This window comes from Acanthaster planci, linkage group LG14, assembly GCF_054643075.1.
Source record: "Acanthaster planci isolate LZ-2023a linkage group LG14, COTS_SCS, whole genome shotgun sequence".
In the NCBI taxonomy this organism is placed as follows: domain Eukaryota; kingdom Metazoa; phylum Echinodermata; class Asteroidea; order Valvatida; family Acanthasteridae; genus Acanthaster; species Acanthaster planci.
In genome coordinates, this window is record NC_141790.1 from 1,941,869 (window position 1) to 1,964,264 (window position 22,396).

At 43.3% G+C, this 22,396-nt stretch overlaps 2 protein-coding genes across 4 annotated transcripts in view; one reads left to right on the forward strand and one right to left on the reverse strand.

The window, feature by feature from the left end:
• Window positions 1-2,570, forward strand: part of LOC110986023 (uncharacterized) — a 47,220-nt gene extending 44,650 nt beyond the window's left edge. For all 3 annotated transcript variants that reach the window (XM_087146054.1, XM_087146055.1, XM_087146056.1), the window contains one exon: window positions 241-2,570. In XM_087146054.1, the coding sequence (XP_087002180.1) occupies window positions 241-518 (278 nt within the window). In that variant the 3' untranslated portion in view covers window positions 519-2,570. The remainder of the gene's footprint in view (window positions 1-240) is intronic.
• Window positions 1,830-22,332, reverse strand: armc3 (armadillo repeat containing 3). The gene is made up of 19 exons (XM_022247578.2): window positions 22,210-22,332; window positions 19,166-19,234; window positions 18,112-18,229; window positions 17,528-17,653; window positions 16,527-16,595; window positions 15,654-15,855; window positions 14,634-14,802; window positions 13,684-13,867; window positions 12,761-12,916; window positions 10,647-10,935; window positions 9,604-9,676; window positions 8,339-8,475; window positions 7,467-7,635; window positions 6,411-6,514; window positions 5,620-5,727; window positions 4,930-5,142; window positions 4,397-4,559; window positions 3,827-3,922; window positions 1,830-3,124 (listed from the first exon to the last, which is right to left on the reverse strand). Exons 2-19 carry the CDS (start codon window positions 19,211-19,213, stop codon window positions 3,014-3,016), a joined length of 2,535 nt encoding a protein of 844 aa, XP_022103270.1. The 5' UTR covers window positions 19,214-19,234; window positions 22,210-22,332; the 3' UTR covers window positions 1,830-3,013.
• Window positions 22,333-22,396: the final 64 nt, after the last annotated feature.

The window sequence follows — 22,396 nt, forward strand, 5'->3', positions numbered from 1 at the left end:
AGCGAGTTCAGTATTTCTGAAAAGAAATGTCATTCCTAAAAAAGCAGGCTCATGAATCTGCTAAGGGTCACACTGATTGGGCAAACCTCACACGTGCATCTGAATGACCTCGGGTGCGACTCATTTTGAGCGCATGCTAGTGGAATACCGAACTGCCTCACTGAGGTTTGTGCCTTACAAGCAACTTGAGACTACTCCAATCTCCAAAAACTTGTAGACAACTGTTTTTCTGCCAAACAGCACCGAGTCTGATCATATCTTCCTGGCTGGGTGATGGAATGGTCGATCTTGCCTGGGATGGCTTGTTCTCCAACCCCTCCTCCTCCTCCTTGGTGTACGAGGTATCTCTTGGTACCATCCCAGGAGGTAGTGATATCATACAGTGGGTGGAGACCATGGAAACAGGTATGCGTGTCTCACCGCTGGCCCCCTACACCGACTACCACTTGACGTTGACAGCCATCAACGCAGCCGGCTTGTCGCAGACGGTAAATAAAATCATAAATAGTGAACAGTAAGTCTTTTAAGTTTTATTCATTGTGTATAGACCTAAAACGTTAATGATGTCACGAGTTGTTTACTTGTGGGCTTTCCTGTGGGGACTTCATGGATCGTGTCCCACATCACTGCTGCCTCAGGAAAGCACGCAAGTAAACAAAGTGTGGCCTTCTTGTGTTACAGGTCTGTTTTCTGTTGTTATAGTTGTGGAATGGTTCTTGAAGACTTTCTTCCATACCAAGGTCATAGTGCATCTTGTTGAAGATGAAGTAAACACAGGGTTCCAATCTCATACTGCAGCTTCATAATTAGTGAATAAGTTGTACTTTCTATAGGAGACAGTACCGCCGCTGCTTACAAGTTCTATTTCACATCATGGATGTGTTGACGATTGCATGCGCATGGAAATTTGTGTTAAGTTTTTTTTCTCTCTGGCATTAAGCATGCACTGCTGTGCCAACTGTTTAATAGTCTCTAGGAAATGGATAGAAGCTCTATTAGCCCAAACTCATTGATTTAGCAGTGCCATTACATCAGGCCAAGATTCATACTGTTTGCAATTAAGCAAATTTGAATGCCAGCTTGCAACGTCACTGCAAGGTTTTGGTGCTGAGAATTCACAACAGGTGGTCTTGCGCGATTCGACGTTTTGGCATTGAATGAATTGTTGCAATATTTGTTACTGGCGACTGTAAGCTTTCTGGAATGTTTTGAAGACTTCTCTCACACTGCTGAAGGTGCCTCAGAGTTATAGTAGAGATATTTAGAAATGTCTTGATGATGGCAGTTTAGAAGTGCTTGGGTAATTAATATATCTATATCCACATGTATATGTACTGTGTTTCTCGTACCAAAAGAATCAAGATCAAGAATCAAGTGAGATCATTATTGCTTTTCAACGATTAGTTTATTTAAAAAATATTGTGCAGCTTTCTTTCTTATATCTGTGCTGATATCAAGGGGTAATTTTTCTGCACTATGATTTATATTCTGAGAATTACAGGATTCTCAATAATCTGCAATTATTTTTTTTTTTCCAAATTTTATTTTCGTAAACATAATTAATGCCCAGTCAGTGTGAGAATCTGACTTAGGGAGTAATTCAAAATAATGGTTTCTCGAAGTGAAAAAAAAAATTTGCAATTTAATTTCCCAAACAATTATATTTTTATCATGTATTACATGCAAAGATAGGCATACTTCAAACTTTACTACAGACTTCAAAGCAGGATGCTTCAAATTTGTATTTGCAACTTTTCATGTATCATTTGAAAGACCTAGATGTCTCAATGGAACATTGAAACACATGAATTATTACACAACAACGCATCTTTCAATTTCAACTTGATTTAATGTTCTGCAAGAAAACATAACCACAGTACAGCATTTGAAATCAATGCACCTGGTGATCAGATATAGAAAAATAGTTATTGCCTCAAAAGTGCCAAACAAAAAAATGTACATGAACGTTTCTGGACGGAACAAGCATTTTCACTTATTTACATGCATTACAGCAACTATCAACATTTAGAATGATTACATTCGTGACAAAGATGGCGAGTTTTCAGTTCTGAAACTACACGTATTAAACTGACCATTACAAGAAAAATCTTTGATTAAATTCTGCCAGGAAATTTAATGTGGTTCCCCCATGTCCAATGCCAGTGCCATCACCAGCATTTTTGGATGGGACTTGGTAACAAACGTTGGACATTTCAAAATCTATGAAAACCTTGACCTTTGTGCTAATGTACTCTGAGGAACGTGAAAAAAAACCATCACTTCTTCACTGTGGTAGATGTAGATGATAGGTAAGCCTCTAGCTCAAAGGGCTTTTCAGAGCCATTTTTATTGATAGGGCGTTTGGAAGAACCTCACCAGGTGGATTTTGGGGTTAGAAATTGCCAAATACCAGTAGGTTGTGGTGACAGGAACTGTGTCTGTTCTTGAAGTTAAAAAAAGGTAATAATTTCAATGTGCAATTGGCATAACTTTAACTAGTGATTTTGTTCTTATTAAATGTAACCTTATCAATAAAGAGACTTGGATATTCAAGATTGCATGACCTTCTATTCTTCGATTGCAGAGGTGCTGCCGTGATTTCTGTATTCCTCTCAAATCCCAGCAATCAAAACAAAACTCTCTCTCTAGCTATCAGACAAACGAAGCTCTCCGAAATGCGAGATATGCATAACAACACAACTGGTTCTTTCTGTAGAATACAAACAAAAATTGTTTCTGACGACGAGAGATGAAAAATACGGCGGAAGTGAAAGACCCACCTACATTGTAGAAAATTGTACATTGTAGTGCTTATTTGACTTTATACACAGATGACCATGTACCATTTTTTTTCAAATCTGAACCCAGGGCCACCCTGTACATTACTGGTCTTCCCATTTCTCACAAAACCCGCAATACTTTCCTATTTACATCTACACCTTCCAAAAATTCCCCTGCCAGTGACCCTCCAGATTGAAACTCGGAATGCATAGAAGTGATGAGGCAAATGTTACTATATCTTTTGGTAGTTGGCAGCGTCGATGCTGTCTGTCCGCATGAGTCGGCCAGGATGGTGAATCAGGTCTACGATGTAAGACTTGGGAGGAAACTTGGGCTTGACAGGCTGTGAGACAAGACGGAGAGTAGGGGAGCATCCAAATCAGTCTTTGAAAGCTCATATTTGGGAAGGATTGGAAAAAAGTTGGACGCCATGATTTTGGTCAAATCATGGCATCAGGGTTTATCATAAACGCGAATGCACACAGAAGCTGCGCCATGGAAGGCAGAGCCATGTTGCATCCAAATTGAGTACTTCGTGGCTACAGTTTGATTTTTTTTTGCCATGAGCCTGCCATGGGGAATAGCCATAGCCACAGCCAACAATGCTCCATTGGGATATGGCCATAGTCTTCGGCATACTATAGCATTAGCCAACAAGCCTGCTGGTAGGTGTTTGGGGTAACTGTAGCCAAGGCCTCCAAGTAGCCAAGTAAATGTAAGTATCATATGGTGCAATACAAAGTATGTGTGTGAAGGCTATGCACTGATTATTTTGTATTTCAACTGGGAATGCGAAAAAATGTACACTGTTTTTAAAGAGACTTGGTCAGAGTAATTGCATTGACACTTGGACATTTCATCTGTTTTCCCCAAATAATGTTGAGAATCTCAACTGTACTGTCCAAACACTCAAACCACACAATCTGTTTTCCACGCTTATTTGGCGGCATATTCTCTTCATTTCAGCATTACGTGTGAACTTGGGAAAAGGGCTAAGCTACAGCTTTCATGCACCGTGGACAGACCTGGGCGACATTTGACTTACATTATCGTCCTCGTCTATCAGCAGGACCTCATTCCAGGCCCTGTTGTAATCCCCTCGAACCAGAGAGCAGGCTACGCCGATGCGATCACACAGGGTCTGAAGAGGAAAAAAACAACCCAAAAACTATCAACTGGGTCACAGAAAACAGGTTGACGCTTGAACTGGTACTGGCAAATGTGACCCTACAGAAGACACATTCCTGATCGATCCAAACTCGATCAGCAGCTCTGCATTGAATTGTGCAGGAGGCCGCACCAAGTCCACTTCAAAAGCTGATGTAAATGTGATACCTCTTGAAAAGTGACTGAATGAGATTTATCACCTGAAACTTGTCTGAATGATGATATAATTTTTGGCTTTTCAAATACTAAGTAGCAACAAACCTGTCATTGAAACTCACTCAATCAGATTGTCGCATTTGTGGAAAAGGCTGACAAAAAAAGAGCAACAAACTACACCATGGTTGAATTCCACCAAACTCCACAACCCAGAATGTACCGACACTTTACCTCACAAAACCTCAAGTCATATTCCGCCTTTCCTTACATCCTATGCCAAAAGCCAACTCACCTTGAACAGCAGGGCTCTGTGGTAGTGGATACCCTTCTCGATCCGGCCGATGGGCAACACGTTGCTCTTCAGCTCGTATTTGAGCTGGCTGAGCGACAGCTCATAGCTGAAGCTGGAGAGCTGACCTCGCTCGATGGGACCACCCATCTTGTCGCTCACAAATCTGTTGACAACAAATTTGTTATGTCCTAATAATTACTGAGCTACCATTTATTTAAACCCATTTACTTTTTAGTGGGGGATATAAACCTTAGAACCTGTTTGCTTTGATATTTATGGTCAACATCTCTCAAATATTCTGCAGTTAGAGCACTAAAAGTACTGTGATATATAATATGTGATAATCATAGTACTTGAGACATTTAAAGTACTATGACAATACTAATTTTATTCACTTGTGCACTTCACAAATACATGTCCATTTGACAGTTTTGGAAATTTAGTTTACCAAAGAGTTAAAAGGGAAGAGTTCAACAGGAAAAGTGCTTTGGTGACACTCGCTTGTGGTAGAATTACTTCGAAAGGGACCTTACCTTGCCACCACATCCAGCTGTTCCCTGGTGGTTGGCAGGCCCGCTGCATTCACCAGCATCTCGGTGATATACTCCTCCAGCTTGGGGTCGGCTGGGGGTTCGAAGTTGGGAGGTTGCTGGGCCAGGATGGCCTCTTGCTCGGCCAGACGCTCAGCTTCCAGGCGTTCCCTCAACTCTCGCTCCTCTTTCTCCTTTTTGGTTTCCCGTTTGCCCCTTGGAAGACGAAGAGAAATCAAAATTAATATGATATTGAATGATTACAGGTCATAGCACTGTGCACTCCATTTGCATGACTAAATTTCACCAGTTTGGAAAACACATTGAACAAGATGCCTAGATGAAAGCCCAGCTTTTGTTTTAAGAATCTCGGAGCATAATGACCTATAGGTGGACATGGTTGAGTCTCTACCAACTCTATTCTAAGAAACACATGGTGTTCCAAAATCTCTCTGAAATTTTTATTCCACACTATGCAAATCTCCACACGTCACCACTGCCCTACCAGTAACGTATCTATTTTCTCTATCGGCCGTTAAGAGAAGGCACACACTTAGGCCTCTGTCAGTAACAGAATTCTCCACTCGGAATTCAAGAAATTATAAGGCCAGGCCATGTAAGATGCCACTCTCACAATGTGTGGGGAAGACAGCAAGGATGACGCTGGGGTCAAATTCTCTGGGCGGGGCTTACCCTCTAATTGCTGACTTGGATGACTTGCTGCCAATGTTTGTTCTGGACGTGTCCGTCTTCACGTCGAGTTCTGAGGAGTTTGTAGCTGGTGCCGGAGACCTCGGGGGGCTGCAAGGAAACAGTCGTACAGGAAATGATGAAAATAAGTAACCCCAACATGAATGAAATCCAAGACTGAGTACATTCAATTCAATTGTACAAAAACTTCAATACCATGCCTGACCTATCCTCCATCTTTTTTTTTTAAGTACTTAGGTCAGATCATAGTCCACACTGAAGTGTCCGCTCCAAGCAGAACAAAAGAGGGCATTTTTTCGGTACTCACCACATAGGTGCGCCATGAGACATGCCAGTATATGCGCGTTTGACACGGAGCACCCTGAATACGCGTTACTAATTTATTCTGGCAATGTATGGTCTTTGCGTACACGCAGAATGCGTGCAAGAACCCGCTTGTAATCACCTGTCTTTCTTTTGCTGACCTAGGGTGCACTTCTGCTCGGGGCGGATAATTTGAGGGGGCAAAAGATGACCTCACTGCCATCATAGCGACTAATCAAATCAACAGAAATCACAAACCTGGCTTCAGCCATCCCGCTATTTAATGGGAGTTATCTGACTTGTACAGATCCCTTAGTAATAAAAACGACATCAGTCAATCACACAGCCAACATAAGTGAAAATGAAGTGAGGCCAAGATGCACTAGCAGATAACAGCAGGAATTTCCCTGGAGTCAAGTGAAGAACAAAGGCTCAAGAATGGCCCTCCTAATATCACAAGAACGACCTACCTCGCATTAGTTGATCCACAGTTAATGAGAAGGACGGGCCGTTTCTGATCCACCTCCTGCTTGCTCAACTCTTCCAGGGTGAGGAACTTGCCGTCAGGACGCACCTGTGAACCAACAGATCATTAGCCATAATAACCAAGTTGTCAAGAGAGCTTGCCAAACTTATTCCCCAAGACCAAAGGCAGATGTTCTTTCAATTCCTTCATGATAAATTCCTTTTTCATTCTTGCATTTTGCGAAGCAGAGAACCACTCTCCTTTTGAACCGTCACTGTAAGGGCTTTCACACTAGACAAATTTCCCAGGAAATTGCCAGGGATTTTCGGTCGGTCTGTTCACACTACCAAAGAAATTCCTGGGAAAAAGCTTTTCCCCAGGAAATATGTACCCCTGCTCAGGAGTGGGGTTAAAGGAGAAAAACCTGGGATTTAATTTTTTTTCCCCAGGGAAAAGCAACTAGTGTTAATGTTGGTTTGACCTTACCCTACATTTTTGCGTTCATGGCTAGTGTATCAAACCGTAATCTCGAAAGGTCACAGGGTCACAAATAGCGTGCTAAATAATTCTCGCGGTAACTTAGTGTTGCAATAAAGTACCTTTCAAACTTGCGAAGTCAACTTGGCATTGCGCGACATAAACAGTAGCAGCTTGTGCATGCGCGCGCGCGGCATTGGACTTCCGCCCACTATTCATTTTGGAACTTCCAGATGGGCGCCCTTCATTTACACATTTCCCGGGGTTTGATTGCCAGTGTGAAACAACCGTGCCTATTTCCGGGAAATAGTGTCCCTGGGAGTTTAAATGGGTCTAGTGTTAACGGTTGCTTGGGCTTTGGTGGGATACAAAATCCCTGGGATTTTCCTGGGGATTTACTTCCTGGGGATTGGCTCTGCAGTGTGAAAAGGCCTTGTATTTGGTGTGAATATCATTTTATCAGTGGTATAATGCTACCCACTCTGCACTACAAAATCCATGGCATGACTGCACTGCAGTAGAGAAGTGTGATCTGCTCGCACAAAATGGGGATAGTGTCAAAACAAGTTGTATTCCTAATTACCCGGCCTGCGTCATAGAAGCCATCCTGGATGATGTCATTGGGCCCCAGTACACCCATGAGGGCGTACTTGGCAGGCAAGGTGCTGTCCAGCAGTTTCTCCAGGGCGGCATCGCTGAAACTGTTCTGCCTGGTGCTGGACAACTGGATCTCCTTAAGGATGTCAAGCCCGCTAAAGGGGGGAAAAACAAGGTTACCAGAACAGAGATACATTACTGCAGGACATCAGCAAAACAAAAAGTTGTCAGAAAAGTGAGTGTTTGAATTTAAGTTTGAGTGTTTGAATTTCTGTTTGCACTGGTGGAAGGCAAAACTCAGTGTCAACATTTCTAAAGAAACACTAAGCATATTTTTTTGGAACCTGGTTCTGCTAATTGAGTACTAAAGGAGGACAGTTTATGCAAGACGAGACTGCAGATGCTAAATGAGTATAAATCATTTTGAGATTTGCCAGGAAGTGTTGCTCAAAATGTTGGCTTTCAAAGACAACTGTGTTTTCCATTTCTTCTACCAGAGTTTGCCCTTCAAGAGCGAATATTTCACCGCCCAGAATTCTTTTTTACAGGTTCAGTTGCCATGATCATGATAATGGTTGGTTTTGTTACATTTCTTTGAACCAATTAAAATGATTTTTTAACTAGTCGATATTAATCTTCTTGTGTAGGCACAATGAATAATTTCCACACAAGAGGTTTCTTCAAGAATAAATACATCTGTACTAGTTGCCAGAAAGAGAAATAAAGACATTATGAGATCTGGCTGGCAGACAGCACAAACAAAACAAGAAGGAGCTGTCTGGCAGATCAAAACGGTCACTGAAGATGGAATAGTTGTTTGAATACAATCAGTTATACACCTGTCAGCCCATCACTCACCCCAGTTTGCAAAGCTCTGTTGCAATGAGTGGATCGGTGGCACACACCACAATGGCCCATGATGCACTGCGGCGGACGTCGTCATTGCCCGACTGCAGGAGCTTCAGTAGAGGAGACAAGCCACCCAGGCCGCGTAGCTACCAAAATGAAGGAGAACAAAGCAATGGAGGAATGATTAACAAACAAACAAAGAGGTAGACGAAGGCAACTGTTGGCTATTTAAGGTCTGTACACATGCTTTTGGGTAATTCCCAGCAAAACTTGCTAGCAATATTTGGAAATTTGGTCATGTTATTACCAATCACGTTAACGCTGCTTCGTGCTTGACCCGAAATCGAACACAAATGCGAATTTGTGACCTCAGATCAAATATTCACATTGGGAATTTGCAAAAGTTGAACACATTTAGGCTTAAGTGAAATTTTGCTGAAAATTTTTTGTAACATCAACTTCACTCCACTTTCACATTCACCTGTAGTATGAACCGGCCTTTACTGATTAGAATTTATAAACAAAAAGAAGTTTTTTAAAACTGTGAAATGGAATTAATGGAATGGTGTTACTTGTAATTTCCACTGTCCAAATATTTCAAAAACTTCTTTTGGCTGGAAAGTCGTCAATGAGGTCAGTATTAAGTGTGATATGATTTAGTCCACTTTCACATGGAATTGCTCTTGGGCAATTTAAACAGATCCTAAGTTATGCAGAAAGCTGAAGCAGTTACAGAGTTCAACCGGTGGAATTTGGACTGCTCGGAGCACGTTTAAGCACAAAGTATGGTTCACCATGTTTCAACTAACTTGAATCTAATGCAGGACTACTCCAGACAACTATTTGGAACTGGACTTTGGGCATGGACACATCACCATTTCTCATTAGCCTTGTTTCACAATGAGTCATTAAAACACATTTCACTGACACAAAAATAACTGTACAAATGGCAGTGAGTAGCAAGCAATTAGACTTCCCAACTGACTGATCCAGTAAGCCTCATCCTATGATCTTTCAGCCAATCGCAGCTGACATCTAGGCCCAACACATGTGCACAAATGATGCATGCAGCCGGAACAGTGTGACTCTGAGTGAGGCACGTGTTCAGGCTCAGTGGAAGACAAAAACTGGATCAGTCTACTGACATCAGCCAAGTGGGTCACAGCTATTCAAAGTTCAGCACACACCTGATCATGGTAACAATCCAAAGCAAATGGCTGAAAACTGAAAGGAGACAGCCAGACAAGTGGTACAAAAGATTACTGTATGCTGACCTGATTTCTGGAATCGGCATCACAAACAAATGCTGCCAGAGCCAATGCCGCTTTGCTTTGAACTGTTGTGTTGCTGCACAGATGAATGGGAAAAACAGAATGATCCAAAGATGATACAGTCGTTAAGAACAATTCAGTCTCGTACTCTTCAGACATATTTTCAAATCATTCCACAATTTCAATCAACACACACCCCTATGCACTTTGAAATGATTGCAGCTGCATTTCAGTCTTAAGAGAAGCTTGCCACTAATAGCAGAACATGCTTAACCGACTGTTTCAGAAATGCATTTTTAATATAATCTTTTTTGAATCAGTGTTTGGTCAGTAGCATTGTCTGGTTTGGTCAGAGTGTTATGGCTGGTCAGTAGCATTGTCTGGTTTGGTCTGAGCATTATGGCTGGTCAGTACCATTGTCTGGTTTGGTCTGAGCATTATGGCTGGTCAGCAGCATTGTCTGGTTTGGTCAGAGTATTATGGCTGGTCAGTAGCATTGTCTGGTTTGGTCTGAGTATTATGGCTGGTCAGTAGCATTGTCTGGTTTGGTCTGAGTATTATGGCTGGTCAGTAGCATTGTCTGGTTTGGTCAGAGTATTATGGCTGGTCAGTAGCATTGTCTGGTTTGGTCAGAGTATTATGGCTGGTCAGCAGCATTGTCTGGTTTGGTCAGAGTATTATGGCTGGTCAGTAGCATTGTCTGGTTTGGTCAGAGTATTATGGCTGGTCAGCAGCATTGTCTGATTTGGTCAGAGCATTTCAATTAAATCTGAACCTAAAAATGACTCTAGATCCCATCACAGCCACGTTACTGAGCAAGTTTCCTCTTTGGTCAAATTTCCTTCATCTGAGTTTAAACAATACCCTCATTGTTTTGATGAGGCAGTTTGGAAGAAAACAGTGTAGAATTAGTTGAACCATGCTTCATCCAACTCTGAAGCAGGAAAGCAAGCATGGATTAGCAGACTAATCAAACCTTTAAATTGATTTGCTTAAAGACCATATTACTGCTATATTGAAGGAGAATGGCGATAGTCCCAACTTACGTTGACAAAAGGGGTGGGACAAGAGCTCCGACCACACCCCTCCTCTGGATGTCCTCCCGCAGGATCTCGTCCGTGGCCATGTTGGTCAGCACCATGGCCGCATTAGCCTGGGCACCCTCGCGCGAGCTGCTACCCAGCAGGCCGATCAGTGGCTCCACGCCGTTGTGGTCGGCCACCTCCACGCAGTTGGCCATCTGGGCCACAGTCAGGTTGGCCAGGGCCAGGCTGGCGCTTTCCACCGCCTCGCCGTTGTGGTTGTTCAGGAGCTTGATGAGGGGCGCGATGCCATCTGCAAACAGGTGAAAGGTTAAACAAACCTTGCCTGATGAGCCCACTCCATAAAGCAAAAAAAAATAAAACAGGCCCACTCACTGTGTAATGATAGGCACCTGTGCCCTAATAGATTAAAACCAGCTGTGTGTTGACATGAATTATTTGCTAAAATCTCCACTACAAACCATAGACTGAGATTCCACAGCAGGTAGTCCTAAACAATTGTAGGTCAACTCAACCTCTGGCCAACTCGCCCCTTACCGACTCGCCCCTTGCTAACTCGCTCCCTGACCGACTCACCCCTGACCATTCTGCCCCCCAAAGCCCATTTGCCCCCTGGCCAAGTCACCCCCAAGCTGACTCGTCCCCGTGCTAACTCACCCCCCCAGCAAACTCGCCTTCTGACCAAGTCATCCCCTCAGAGGAGAGTATGCTGGTTTGGACTATTAACTACATTTCCAAAGTGATAATAGGCCTATATAACGTGTCCTGGCAGAGGGCGGGACATTGAAGCATTCACCTTAAAGGGATTATTGAGAATTATTCAATGAACTTGCGTTTCGTTGATTGTAAAGCACAATAAACTTATCAGAACTCATTGTCTGCCACGCATTATTACCTCAACCTACAGGTATTTAAATTGTTCTGTGCAACTGATTTTGTGTAAATCTCACTTTAAATATAAATCAAATAAAATGTTCTTTGCTATCAACTTCAAGCTGTGTTCGACTTGTTTTTATAAAGACCATAATAATTATTATGATTTTTCTGAGAATTTTAAAAATTCTCTGTGCTGATATCATGGCAACGTACACCGGTAACAAAGCCATAAAACAATGACAGCACGAATTTGAGAAGGTAAATCCTTCTGCAAGGACACTTAGAAATTTAGTTAATGGTATTCCAAACCAGCGGATTCTCCTCTGAGGGGGCAACTTGGTCATCAGGCGAGTTTGCCAGGGGGCGAGTTGGCAAGGGGGCGACACTACTGGGGGGCGACTCGTCACGGGGATGAGTTGATAAAGGGGCAACATGGTAAGGGGGCGAGTTGGCAAAGGGACATGTCAGTAAGGGGCAAGTTGGCAAGGGGGCGACACGGCTGGGGGCGACTCGTCAGGGGGACGAGTTGACAAAGGGGCAAGATGGTAAGGGGGCGAGTTGGCAAAGGGACATGTCAGTAAGGGCCAAGCTGGCCAGGGGGTGAGTTGACCTGATTCCATCCTAAACACTAGGTTACCTTCACTCTAAACTGGTCTTTTTACTATGTACAAAACTGCAGTAGCTTCCGGTCTCTTGCTCTGAGGCTTTTTGAGATGGTTGTTGGGGGGCATTCAGATAGGGGGCAGACATACGATAACGTTGCAATTTAGTAAATCACATGACAGCGACAAGTCAAGCCACAATTTAGATTAATGTGGTGAGTATTGAATTAATAAAGGATGAACGTCGACAAAGGAGGGTCATCGTTCATTTTGAGCAACATGTGGCGTGACACGAGATGGAGTGTAAACAAAGACAATTGCCAAGGGGTGAGCATGCTGATATTTTATGTATTGGGTTTTATATTACATGTATGGGTTCATGATGTGCAGCTTGGGAACAGTTAGTTTTTCAAAATCTCCATTTCTGTCGCAGTTTTGTCCTTTTATGTCTTACTACAAATTTATCAAAACCACCTAAAACTACTTCCGTCTCTGGGCCATTGGGAAAACGTGACACTTATATACAGAGTTAAATTGTTTAAAACTCCCAAGTCAGGAAGTTAAAAATCAGGCCAAGTCCGAGATGGAATATAAGCTTCTAAGTGGAAAATCCCCAGTCAGCATAGTATGAACACTCACCATACTCGGCGATGGTGACACGGCAGATGGGGCTCTGTGCCATGATGCCCAGCGCCTGGGCTGCTGCCCCCATGACCTGGGAGTTGTCCGACGTCTCCAGCAAGGAGATCAAGGTCTTCTCCGCTTCTTGCTCATGGAAGATCTTGCAGTTTTCACCTGAATGCACACAACAGGGTCAGGGTATACAAATGGATTTGACTCCTAAGCAAGTTGCAACATTCTCAAACATGCATGCATGTGCTTGTAGCAAAGCTGCCAGGATCACATCCCAATTAGCCCCCCCAAAAAAAGAAAAAAATCTACAGAAATCGGAAGCTGCCAGTAATTTACTAACAACGGAAATATTGCTGTCCCTGGTAAGACATAGTTACATGTTTCACATGAATAGTTGTCATATTGCTCTCAGATGAGTTTCAATCGGTCTGCACAAAAACAATCTAAGCTTCCTAAACAGTAACGACGGAATGAAGCACAAAGTTTTATCAAAAATGAGGTATGGCGTGCTTCTAATGATTAATACCAAATATCTGTGAAGAAACTTTTGCAAAAAGGTAAACATTTATGACGTTCATTTTTCCATGACCTTGCTCTTTACTAGGGTCTATGACACACCCAATGCTCTTTGCAATCAAACGATAAACTCAGAAGTCAGTTTGGCAACAACACGCGAATTCACACGGCTTCAAACTCCAAACAATTAACAATCAAAGGGCATGGGGACTTGAAACAAAAACCTTGAAACATTATCGCAGCATGAGACATAACACATGACACGGATGGGTTTGATCAGCAACCGTCAGTCAGCCACTAGCCACTTTAGCTCACATATGCACATTCTGCATACGTCAATTACTATTCAACTTGACCAGTGGTTCAAAAATGGAAGCTGACCAATCTCGGCCAGAGTTTGGGCCAGCACTGACCATTTCTGGCAGCCCTCGCGATGGCCTTGGCAGCGTGCATCTGGACATCAGGCGTAGGGGACTCGGTGGTGAACGCTAGGAGTTTCTGCAGGCCGCCCGTGTTCTGTATGAGTTCCATGGTCTCCAGGTCTTCCAAGCAGTTGGAGAGAACCAGGAGGGCGTGGACATGGAGATCTTCCCACTCCTGAAGTTAAAAAAAACTATTATTTTAACTGTCCCATTGGGGTGACACCACAGATGTAAGTAAACGCATAAACCACCATGTTGTTCTAAAAACTATATGTGCAATGTGTGATCTGTGCTACGCCCGACTAACACAAGAAATCATGGGCACATCCACCTCTTGGAATTTATACACACAGTTGATTTTCTCAAAACCATTTTACAAGCAACAGGGTGAACATTGACAGTGGAACGCTTCTGTTGCTGTTCATCTGAACAACTTTTGACTTGAATTCAGACTGCATGGACATCTTGTGCTGGTCTTCTGATCGCTTTCTGATGGGTTCTTTTGATGACCTTAATTCTTGAAGAGCTGGGTGGTTTCCAACTGTCTCACAGCTGACGAGGGGAGTCAATCCCCAAGAACTTGGCTGTCCCATGCCCAATCTTTGGCATGCATGTAAACACACTCATTATCAGCACTCAATCCAATGTACCGTTTTGCTGTTGTGGCCTTTGGTGTTGAAGGCCATACGCGTATCAGCTGAGTGCAGTGGAAAAAGTAAACACTTTTGGCAGAACCTGTCTCAGAAAAGTGGGCATTTCGTGAGAACAGTATGTCCAATTTGGAGTCAAAATGACGTCACTGCACTAGCTGCAACAATATCAGAAAAAAAATGACACAAGGGGCCGATTCTACCTTCCCCGCTCAGCCCTTTTGGAATCAAGACATCTCGACCACAACACTGGAGGTGATCCCAAGTTCCGGCGGTGTGCGAGTGACCAACCTTGGTGCTGACAAACTCCACCAGTCTCTCCAGCCCCTCCACCTCCCTCAAGGCTTCCCTGTTCTCCACGTCCAGGGTGCAGAGTGCAAGGCAGCGCAGGGCCATCTCCTGGATGGAGGGGTACTCTGACTTGAGCAGCTCCAGCAGGGATTCCAGGCCATGCAGCTCCCTGAAGGACAACACAGCCAAACAAATTGGTCACATTCTAGCCCAGCACCGAGATGGGAATTTGCTATTTGTTTCCCACACCCCAGAGGGGACAATATTAATTGCTCCGCGGTTGGAAGATACATGATCCAAGGTTGCATTTAATACTCTTATATTTCAATCAAGTTGCCTAGCTAGTCCTGCTTGAGTGCTTGGCATAAAATCACACATTACATTTTAGAGAATTCAACCAAATCAATCCAACATTAAAACAAACCCCAGTTGTATATCTCCAGGCAGTAAGAAGCTAATCATGGGTGAAATGCCACACAAAATCTCGAGCTAGGTCCTAAGCTGCCAACGAAATGGTCACCTTTGTCTGAAATTTTCAGTGGCGTGTAATTGCATTAACACTGGATGACTGGTGCTTGCTTTCCAAAGGGTTTGGAATGGACTTATGATTGGCTTGTGGCTAGCTTGTGATTGGTTTGTGGCTAGCTTGTGATCAGCTGGCGGCTAGCTTGTGATTGGCTTGTATTCTTGTGACTGGCTTGTAAGTAGCTTGTGATTGGCTTGTAAGTAGCTTGTGATTGGCTTGTGGCTAGCTTGTGATTGGTTTGTGGCTAGCTTGTGATGGGCTGGTGGCTAGCTTGTGATGGGCTGGTGGCTAGCTTGTGATTGGCTTGTATTCTTGTGATTGGCTTGTAAGTAGCTTGTGATTGGCTTGTAAGTAGCTTGTGATTGGCTTGTGGCTGGCTTGTGATTGGCTTGTGGCTAACTTACAATTGGCTGTGGTTAGCTTGTGATTGGCTTGTAAATCACTTCAAATTAACTTGGAAGTGACATTCCAAACCTATTCTCCTTTTCCCTAACCTGATGGCCGTCCTGGTTTGGTAGTCTTGCAGCAACAGGAAGATGGCCTCCACCGAGTTCTTCTGGACATCAGGATCGCTGTCTGCCAGGAGCATGATGAGTGGCTCCAAACCATCCTGCTCAAGGATCTGCACTTTGCTGGTGAACTCCTGTGCCATGCTGGCCAGGCACAGACTAGCAAACTCATGAACGAGCGTCTCCTCTGTTGGAGTGTAAAACAATATAACATATTACTCACACATCGCAACCAACCCCCAGTAGGTGCAGAACAGTAATTTAAAATTGAAATAGGACAATCTGGGTCTTCTTTGGGTACTGCATTAAACAACTGAGGCACTAAACAAAACAGCAGCATACATGTAGGCAACTGAAATCGTCATTTGTCTTCATTGGATTTGTCTTTCTTGGATTGAAATTGAAAATATGGAACAGGCAGAGAGCCATTTCGTCAAGCTATAATTTCTAAGCTGTAATGTGGTATTATTCCACGGTTCAGTTGGACTTTTGAATAACTTAAGCTCTCGACACCTTCGGTAAGAGTTGATTTTCTCAATGTGAAAGCCAAAGCATATGCAACATGTACAGTTTCAGTGAACACAGTGGGAAAAAATGTGATTGGAGTGTTCTTTGTCAATTAAACACAAACTGTCAAACCTGAAAGAAAAGAGTTGCAAATTCTCAGTCATGAACCTCCCTACAAGTCATGCAGCCTCACTGCTACAAACTTGGTGGGATGGAGTAAGCCCAGCCAGATGCTACACACAATCCTAGAAATCCTTTGTACTGATTCAAAGTCACCAAAAAGCAAAAAAAGATATTGACCTAGGATGGTAAGAAGGTAAATATTATACCAAGTATGAGATTACGATTTACCTTCCGAGGACAGTAATTTGATAACGTTTCCAATGCAGTCGCCCTTTCGTAGCACTCGCCGAACTTCAGCTGGGGGGAATGGAATAATGCAATCAATGAAGAGAAGAAAACCTTCCAGAAATGCAATCTGCCTTATTAACGAGTTGGCCATCTTGAAATGAAAGTGAGGAAATCCCCGCAAAACAAATATCTAAAACTTTAATAGCTGTGGGAACAAAGTTCATGCCATAGGGGCAAATTACACATATTTTTTATATAGATCACCACCCTTGGTCTCTGGTGGGTAAGTTCCAACAGGTGGATGAGAAATCATGTTGCCTTTTTAATGTCCAAATAATAATTGAGGCTGTGTAGTAAGTCTATGGTTGCGGCTGCAACCGATTCCCATAGAGTACAAATTTCAAACCGCAGCCAAGTGATTTGGAAACAGCCTGAGTGTGGCTGAAACCTGTAATTACAGTCAAATGGGTTCCTTCCATAGAGTGTTCAACAAATAAAGTAATTTCGGGAAGCACGATTCAAAATGGCCCATCTCATGACTAAAAACCTTACTTGGTGCCCCGGAAGCACAACCAAAGAGGCTCATTGGTGCAAATAATGCAGTGCAATTGAACAAACAAACTGAAGTTGGTACAGAAATCAGCTCCCCTTTCAGCAGATACACATGTACATGTAGCTTCAACAACTCACATGACTCAGGGGTAAGGATGACAATTCTTGGCTCCATCATCTTCTACACAAGGCCTTCCCAGATTTTTCAAAATCCATCAGTAAGTTTGGAAGGATTTGTGGGATTTAGGATGGTATTTAAAGTCCCAGCCACTACCACTGAACATGTTGGACTTGATAACTTACAAAGAGGTTTCTGCACAGTGATATATTTGACAAGATGTAGGCTCCGAGATAAAATGCCCAGAGGGGCAGATTAACAACAAAGAGCTACACGACATTAAGACCATCAACTGGTTGTGAACAAAGAGGATGTACTTAATCATACTCACGGTGGGCTGACATGACTCCCAGTGTCATGGTAGCGTTACGGCGGACAGTCTTCTCCTCCGAGGTAATGAGCTTCAGGAGGGATGGAACGGCACCCATCTCCATCAGAAGAGCCTTATTCTCTTCACCTGTTGCCATGGTGAAAGGTAGAGTGGTAACTAGACAGCTCTTGAGCAGACTGCCTGGGTCTGATTCTCAACAGTGCCAAAGAAAAATTCCTAATCCACAACTGATGCAAGTTTTGGACTAAGCACTCCCAAAACTTTGACTGTATCCTCAGAAACTCTGAGAAAGTTGTACCAATCAACTGGAAGCATGTTTCAACAAAGAGTTTTTTCAACACAAAGAGAGAATTTTCTATAACATTCATTTAGAATAGTATTCTTCTGCAACTTACAAATACTTCACAAAAACATTACAACTAGAAACTGTTGAACCTCTCAAATAAATGTCAGATACTGACGGATACATTTATGCATAATACCAATACCAGGCTTCCCAATGAGCTCCCCCATAGCAATGACAAATATCAGGAAACATGTTCAAAAGAATAAGCAGTTATAGCTAAACATAATGAAAAACTTACACTTCTCTGCAAATTTGTAGAGGGCCTCGCAGGATTTGATGAGGATGTCATCCTCTGTGCTGTCCAGCATCAAAACCACAGTAGCTGCCTTCTTGCTCTCAACCGACAGAGGGTCAAACTAAAGGAGAGATAATGAAGATCAGGTGCTTTCAACTGGCTGAAATACTGTGATTTTATTTACTGTGTGATACACCACGTAGCTACTACGGGTCAAGGTTTCCCCTGTCTATTCAAGTGTGAGGCAGCCCACCTCACTGATTTTAGAGACCACCTCAGGCTTTTCTGTTGAATTTCACCACCTTACATATAAAACAATCAAAGATGGTAACTAAAAGTCTTGCAACAGATTAGCTGTAAATTATTCAGAATGGTAAGGAGGGACAAAGAATATAAGATCGATCTATTTTAGAGGGAAAATTTCGAGTAAACATACTAGGAGATTACATAGAATTTATTTTGAGCCTTTTTTAAAACACTCACATTTGTTTTAGGCACCAGAATTTTGGCAAAATTTGTTGGACCACCTCACACATATTGGAACCCCAGGGGAACCCTGTTATGGGTATCTGAAATGAGTTCTTTTTTTCCCCCAACTTATGATTGTAGTGCAATATAATGCAACAGTGGTCCAAAGTTGTTGCACACTATGTCGGGCTGTCAGCATTCATCATCGGTTTTACAGAGTACACAGTGTAACTTTGCAAGTTGTTTTTGCCTGGGCTGGTGTTTACAGATATCTAGTTCAATGTACAGCGCCACCGAATCTCGTCTGCTACTGCAGTTTGTTGCATTATTTTCCATTCAGTAGGATTTTTCATTTTAGCTGTGTTGCACCTCAGCTGGTTTTATCAGGCTGCCTAGAGAATACCCAGTGGAGTAAGCTAAGGTTGATGAGGCAATCTGTGTATCTAAAGTCCCCTGTCTATAAACAGCAAACTCCTTATTAGCATCGCACAACATACTAGAGGTGTGTCATCAAGAGATGCATTCTACCTGCACAATAGGTGCATTTTTCAACTCTGCGTTTAGATGGACTTCAACGCTCCATACTTACAATATCTTTGGGTGGTGCCTCGGTCTCCTTTTTGTTTTTCTTTCCCATTTTGCCTCAGCTTTCTTTTGTCTGACAATAATGAACAAGATGGAATACTATTTACATTACAAAGCATAACGTACAGTCTCTCAAAACTACCAATCTTTAGACAACTTACACCTTTGCGCTCTTGGTATTTGTAATTCATAATCGGTGACAAGGAGGGTAGAAAGCTGTGTAAGAGTAAATTTGACGGGGCAAAACAAGAGTGTCTCCATACGGTGCTTTATGTACAAAGTACATATATGTATAACACCTTAATACTACACTCTCTTGGAGTAGGTTCGACTTTATGCTTAGCTTTCATGTTTTAAACAGCTTGTTTGGACAATAGCAGCAGCCAGTTACATGTATGTTACTGAAGCATTACACTAGCTATATTTGTGCCTGCATGGGCAATATAATTGCAAAAGGATCATACGAAGGAGAGACATGCATTTTTTTTTGTCTCTGTCTTAAAGCCAAGTCTGTTTGGAAATAGATTCACAAGCTCAAAATAGAGGAGAAGATGTACAGGGGATCCACAGTCTGGAAGACAACAGATTTTGATGAAAAGTTGAAAAAAGAAAGAAAAAAGTAATGATATTGTATCTTTCGTTAGTCTAATTTCATTATCAAATTCACTGTCATCGTGGTGTCAATCTATGCCACCAAAACGAATAAAAAAGGTGCTTTGCTTTAGCCAGCCAAGTCATTAAGTAGTTTCCAAACACAACCAAGCATGGCTGGGGCAAACTGGAAATGGGGCAAAGTGGCATTGGGGAGGTGTGGGGATGGGGCGAAGTGGCAGTGGGGAGGTGTGGGGATGGGGCGAAGTGGCAGTGGGGAGGTGTGGGGCTGGGGAAAAGTGGCATTGGGGAGGTGTGGGGATGGGGCGAAGTGGCCGTGGGGAGGTATGGGGACGGGGCGAAGTGGCAGTGGGGAGGTGTGGGGATGGGCGAAGTGGCCGTGGGGAGGTGTGGGGATGGGGCGAAGTGGCAGTGGGGAAGTGTGGGGATGGGGCAAAGTGGCAGTGGGGAGGTGTGGGGCTGGGGCAAAGTGGCATTGGGGAGGTGTGGGGATGGGGCGAAGTGGCCGTGGGGAGGTATGGAGACGGGGCGAAGTGGCAGTGGGGAGGTGTGGGAATGGGCGAAGTGGCCGTGGGGAGGTGTGGGGCTGGGGCGAAGCATTGGGGAGGTGTGGGGATGGGGAGAAGTGGCCGTGGGGAGGTGTGGGGATGGGTCAAAGTGGTTTGGAAAAATTGACATAGGGTGAAGTGGAAAACGGCCAAAGTGACTGACATCAGCAGCCACTTGATGAATGATGGCAGAACTGGATGTCGAACAACTTGAAAATTTGTAGACTTAACTAAAGAAAATTTGACCATTGAGACATCTTGACTGGTGGGACAACTTGACTGTTTACCAAGTCATCCATTTAAAGATAACTTGACCATTCAAGGGGTGTATATGATGGAGTTTGGGACTTTCAATACAGATTGCAGATTATGTGTTTGGGTAAATTTGCATGTTTAAGTTGTGACACGACTCGTAGGGTTCGTAGGGCCCAGATGATCAGCATGCACAGAACCTGTGGGTGGCGCGTCAGCCAACAAAACCAGCGGGATGCATGGCCACAACAGCAATGCAGCATGCACGGCGGGACAGTGCACATTCCAAGGTGCACAGACGTCTTGACCACACCGTACTAATGATCAGTTGCTAGTCTGGCTGTACGGAAGAAGGTAAACCTGTCCCCCAGTCCTTTCTCTTCTTTTCATTTTGGAGAAATGGTGTGGGCGATGTGATTGTAAAGCGCAGGCACACTCATCAAGCTTATTACGAGTCAACTTGTCTCAGTTGACAATTTGCCCAAACAATCAAGTTGTCTGTCTATTTGAGGCACAAACAGTCGTGTGGTCCTACAAGTCAAGTGGCCTCAATGGTCAAGTTGTTCTGGGTTGATTGGCAGTCGAGTTGTCAAAGCCTCACAGAATTATTGACAAAGCATAAAATAAGATCAACTTACTGCCTAAGGCAATCGCACAGTATACATGTACATGTATACACCTTGCCTACTGCCTGATCAAAACATTTCCAGCTGAGCAAAGGTGGGTGTTGCACAACTTGACCATTTACCATGTTTACCAACTCAAGTCAACTTGACTGTTGAGGTAATTCCACAACCGGGTCAACACGACCGTTTACCAAGTGGCAAGTCTTCCATTACGTTTTAATTTAAAACAAACTGACTTTGACCATGTTGACATGTCATGAAGAAAACTCAACCAGTCACCATGCGAGGCCCTACAGGCAGATGTATGACTAAGGTAGGGGCATGCATAAATGAGTGAGGGCACTGTTTATTTGGGAACTCATAGGAAATTCTGATTGAATTTATCTTTTTCCAAATTTCAAGCGAGGCCAGCATTTAATTCATGCAACAAGGCACGAATAAGAACAACCTTTTTTTCGGGAATGTGAATTTTAAGCTTTTCAGTCAAAATTCACATTCATTTCTGTGTACAAAAAATCAGAGTTTGCTCTGCATTACACACGTTGCCCCCCCAAAAAATCTCAAAATATCCCTACTTTAAATCAGTATTTCTTTGCTTTGCAGAGTCCAATGGAATCCAAACTTAGGCCTAGGCTTTGTCAAAATATTTCTTATGATAATCTCACCAAGGTCAGTTCAATAAGAAAACACACAAAAAAGGTTGAAAAATTTATGAGCCTCCTAGCTAAGGGAGTGCGCGGGGACGGCACGGCATGCAGGGGACTGCTCCAGTTTGAGCTTCATACCTATTGATGCATTATATGCCTCACGCAGCCAGCAGCATAGCATTGTAACTTGCACTGGCCATGCCAGCGCGGTCGCAGTGCGACAGCGCGAGGCTGCGACGGCGAGGCTTAACGTTACACTGTCCTCCATGCTTACACTTAACTTACACAAGTTACAGTTTTGTTCCGATATTGCTACAGCTGCAGACCTCAAATTTTAAAATGTCAATTACAAATGAAACTCACCTACTAGTGTAATTTCTAAGAACAAGTAAAAGGTGAGGACCTTGGGCAACAATCAGGATGGAAGAAAACGGGGTTCGCACTGTCACACGACGTTAGATTGTTTAACGTGTTGCTATCGCTATATGACGTCACTCAGAGTCTGGACCACGGCCCGGTCTATGCATTGTCTATTCATAAGAATGAACAG

Excerpts from the sequence above, each read along its gene's own strand:
- armc3 (XM_022247578.2), bottom strand. The coding sequence starts at position 19,213 with ATGGGAAAGAAAAACAAAAAGGAGACCGAGGCACCACCCAAAGATATT. Across the intron at positions 6,515-7,466 it reads GCTTCTATGACGCAGGCCGG|GTGCGTCCTGACGGCAAGTT; the intron begins GTAATTAGGAAT and ends GTTGGTTCACAG. Across the intron at positions 3,125-3,826 it reads TGATAGACGAGGACGATAAT|CCTGTCAAGCCCAAGTTTCC; the intron begins GTAAGTCAAATG and ends CTTGTCTCACAG.